Source organism: Lipotes vexillifer, unplaced genomic scaffold, assembly GCF_000442215.2.
Source record: "Lipotes vexillifer unplaced genomic scaffold, Lipotes_vexillifer_v1.1 scaffold53, whole genome shotgun sequence".
In the NCBI taxonomy this organism is placed as follows: domain Eukaryota; kingdom Metazoa; phylum Chordata; class Mammalia; order Artiodactyla; family Lipotidae; genus Lipotes; species Lipotes vexillifer.
In genome coordinates, this window is record NW_006791814.1 from 3,145,591 (window position 1) to 3,149,979 (window position 4,389).

Sequence of the window (4,389 nt, forward strand, 5' to 3'; positions counted from 1 at the left end):
CCCCTGTCCCCTGCATCGGCAGGCGGACTCTCAACCACTGCGCCACCAGGGGAGCCCCAGAATGGACTTTTGATGCCCGGGCTGAGGTTGCTTGATGTTGGGGGCCGTTTTGATGCAAGGTATCTAGAGAGTGGTGTTTCTGGGATGCTGCAGCAGATCCAGGAGAGAAGAGCATCCTCGAAGGGCCCAGGGTGATGCAGCCTCAGAAGGATGGGGGTGGGGTCATCCTACACAGTCTGTAACGTGAGGAACCCACTTTACCCCAAGGAGCGAGCACTGGATGAGGAGTCAGGAGATCTGGATCACCCTCTTGACTCTGCAGGGCTGTCTGAAAGGGGCCATGGTCCTGCCCACTCTGCCAGCCAGTCTCTTAGGTGGCCTGGGGATGAGCGGGCTTCGGGGACCAGGTTAGCCTTCGGCCTTGGCCGCCAGCCTCTGCCTCTGCCTCTGCCTCTGCCTCTGCCTCTGCCTTCCAGCACTGACCACTGACGTCATGCACCAGTCCCTCTTCATGTCGGCCTTGTCAGCCCACCCCGACCGGTCACTGTCAGCGTGCTGGGAGCAGCACCGCAAGCTCCTGCCAGGAGTGGCGGGCATCTCGGCCTCAACAGTCGCCAAGTGGACCATCAATGAGGTGAGGGCCCCTCCCTCTTCCTCCTCCTCTGCTTTGCCCTCACCGCACCCTGGCAGGAGGGCTCAGGAAAGGCCCCTGTCGGGCAGAGGCCCACACCGCTCCTGACTCAACCTCCTGCGGTCCACATTCCCTCCCAGCTGGTCAGTGGGGGCCTTGGCGGGGACTGAGGGACTGTCTGATAGGCCCATCCTAGTGCATGGGGAGGAGGGCATGCTGCTAGTCTAGCAGGAGAGACAGGCTCAGGCCTGGGCCTCGGGAGCAAGGGGCCCCACCTCACTCACCCAGCAGCACAAAGATGCAAGATCCTCTTAGGCTGATAAGAAAAAGCAACACTGCCATAGCCCAGGAGGCACCAAGGCCGAGTAGGCCCGTGCCTCCTCCCTCCTCTCCCAAGCCCCGTCCCCTTGGCAACACGTCTCCTTTGGTTTCCAAGGTCTTCGGCTTTGTTCAGACCCTGACAGGTTGTGAGGACCAAGCACGGCTCTTCAAAGATGAGGTAAGGTGCAAAGCGCAGGGTGGGGACAGAGGAGGGTCACCATCGTTGAGATAGCAGGACGCAGGAGCCCTCCCCAGCACTGCCCCCAGCTAGAGAGGGCCCTCTGTCGTCCCACCTAGGGGGACCAGTCATAGTGACCCACGTCTCTGGGAAAAATCTGGTACGCACCATGGCCCAGCTTGGGAACCAAACCCTCTGTTCAGACCGTCCTCAGGAAGGGAAACCATCCTGGAAACAGGATTCCACTCACAACAGAAATTGTGCTCTCTGCTCGAACTTTTGTTTTCCAAACTTAGCTTCCTCAATGGCAGTCAATTAAAGTGTATTTTGACTGGCACAGCTATTGCCATTTACTGCAAGGATCCTAACACACACTTAAAATTAAGACCCAAAAGCTTACCAAAGTTGAGAAGCAGTGAGCTGTAGGTGAAAGACCACTAGCTTTGTGGACAGGTGGATTTGAATCCTAATTCTGCTGCTTGGAGCTCTTTTGAGTCTGCATCTTCTCATCCGTGAGATAGAGGTGGGGAGTTCCCTGGTGGTCTGGTGGTTAGGATTCGGCGCTTTGACTGTCATGGCCCAGGATCAATCCCTGATTGGAGAACTGAGATCCCATAAGCCATGCAGCATGGCCAAAAAAATAGAGATAAAATGGGTGTAATGATGACTGCCTTGCAGGGCCATGTGAGCGCTGAAAATGATGAGTGGATCACTATACCAGAATGTCTAGTGTAACTATATCATCAGCATCTATATTATTATCTACCAATGCTGTATGTAGAGTAATATCCAAATCACATCACTATAGCCACATGCCTGATACAGGGAGAGCTCAATCCATGGTGTTTCTGGCTTTCAATGTGTAGTTATCCTCAAATAAAGAGCTTTATCATGACTCGCCTAATTCGTAGAGTTTGAAATTGGAAGGGACCTTTCAGTTTGTTTAGGTCTTCCTTCCAAAGAATACACATACCCCCCTTAACCCAAGAGAGCGTAGTTTCAGCTCCCCCTAGATGCCACCTCCAGGTCAGGTGCCCAGGAGAAAGAAGTATATTCTTCTTTCCCTGGAAGAATCTCTTTATCCAGGCCCAACACAGCCAGTTTCTTCATTGACCCTTGGGTGGTGGCGCTCCCAAACTCCTCCCCACTCTGGGTGCTTGCCTTCTGGGTTGATGATCTTCTTATCAGAATGTGTCTGTGCACTGAGTTTCAGATGCCGTCTGACCAACACAGAACACACTGGGCTGCTGCTCCCCTGTATGTCTGTTGCTTTTGTTTTTAAAAAGATTTTATTTTTTTTAGAGCAGTTTTAGGTTCAAGGAAAATAGAGAGGAAGGTACAGAGAGTTCCCACGTACCCCCTGCCCCCTACACATGCACAACCTCCCCCATTATCAGCATCCCCACCAGAGTGGGACCTTTGTTACAACCTATGAACTGACACCTAGATGTTTTGTTTTCTTAATGGAGGTAAAATATGCATGGAGTGAAATGCACACATCTTAAAAGTACAATTCTACAAGTTTTGTGAACTGTATACACCCTGAACCCAACATGTCAATCAAGATATAAAACATTTCCATCATACCAGAAAGTTCTTTCCTGGCCCCTTTCGTTAGCTCTCATAGGCAACCACCGTTCCAATTTCTAGCACCATAAATTAGTTTTACCTGTTCTTGAACTTCATATAAGTGGAATCATACAGCACGTACTCTTTTGCATTTGTCTCTTTTCAGTGTAATGTTTTGCAGGTTCATCCATGTTACAGTGTACACCAGTAATTAGCTCCTTTTTATTTCTGAGCAGTGCCCTGTTTTACGAAAATCCCACAGTTCTGTTAGTGGGCGCTCGCATTGTTTTCTCCTCCAAATTTGAACCCTATGTTTTTGCTGGCAAAACTTAAGTTTGCACTAGCTTTATTACAGCCACATCACACCAGTTTGGAGTTCATCAAAGTCCCCCAAGTGCCTTTTCTGTCAATTATCTATTATAGTCTAACCAAATTTTCCAGTGTGTTACTTGTACCACTGGGGTTTTTTTTTTTTTTTTAGCCTAATGTAAAACTTTACATTTATCCCTATTAAATGTTCTCTCGTTGGTTTCACAGTCTCATTGTTTTAAATCTTGATTCTGTCATCTCTGATATCCATAGGGCTTTCCAGCCTCATATAACTTGTACATTTGAAAACTAAGCTTTCTGTGTCTTCCACCAAGTCTTCACCGCATGTGTTTAATGAGACAGAGCAGAAGCACATGACACCCATTAGAGATCTTCCTGTAGGTGACAACAGGTCACAAATCAACGCTCTTTGAGTGCAGTGGTTTAGCCAGCTGTGGAATCACCCTAGAGTTTGATCCTTGGGCATCCTCCCCTTTTTAGGAAAAGGTCTATCTCTCCCAGGAACATCTGCTGTGTATCTCAGTTCAGCATTATCTGTGAAACAAAAAAGCAATGGCAAAAGCGGGGAAGGTGTGCCGGTGGCCCACGGGCATCAAATAGAATCTCAGGGTGGAGGAGGACCTTTGCAGGGTCTGAGGATTACCTTCTCCGGGATCTGGTCCATGTCATCCATTTCCCCAGGGAGGACCGTGCTCCAAGGAATGGGCTTTCTCTGGCTGAACTGATGCTTTCAGGGACATGAGTCAGGATTCTTTCCAGCCAGGACACAGACCATTCATTAGAGGGATGCTTCATGAGTGAGAAATTAGAGCATATCAGATAGATGGTCTTAGGGGTAGTCTGTTCAGTCTGGTGGTTGGCACTGATGGGCCTAAGAAAAGTCTGCCAGTCCTCCCTTTGTCACCTTTATAGTAGCTGTCATGTATTTGTTTAATTTACTCAGCAAATAATTATTGAAGTCTGCTGTGTGCCTGGCCCAGCATCATGTGATGAGGGCAAATTCCTTAGTCTTTCTGCCTCAGTTTCCTCACCTGTAAAATGGGGGTAATTGATACTGGTACTGCTTCAGAGGGGTGTTGTGAGAATTATTAAATCAGTTAATATACGAAAAGTGTTTAAGAACAGTGTTGGCCATATAAGAAACACCATAGAAGTGTTTTGTTTGCCATGATTTTTAAGGAGGGAGCATAGGAGGGATGATACCTTTTCAAAAAAGGGGTCCCAGTACCCAGAGGAGGGGATTCTTCAAGCCAAATGATGGGACCAGGAGCCACATGGCCCTCCTGCCCAGAGGCTCCGCAGCCCAGCCAGGCCCAGCCGCTGAGAGAAAAGGCCCTTGTGCTCACCATACGCCACCCCT

The 4,389-nt window shown here is 49.2% G+C and overlaps 1 protein-coding gene across 1 annotated transcript in view; it reads left to right on the forward strand.

Moving 5' to 3' along the window:
* Positions 1 to 4,389, forward strand: part of L3MBTL1 (L3MBTL histone methyl-lysine binding protein 1) — a 38,164-nt gene that overhangs the window by 32,143 nt on the left and 1,632 nt on the right. Inside the window, exons 18-19 of the mRNA XM_007464749.1 lie at positions 477 to 634; positions 1,068 to 1,130. Of these exons, the coding sequence (XP_007464811.1) occupies positions 477 to 634; positions 1,068 to 1,130 (221 nt within the window). The remainder of the gene's footprint in view (positions 1 to 476; positions 635 to 1,067; positions 1,131 to 4,389) is intronic.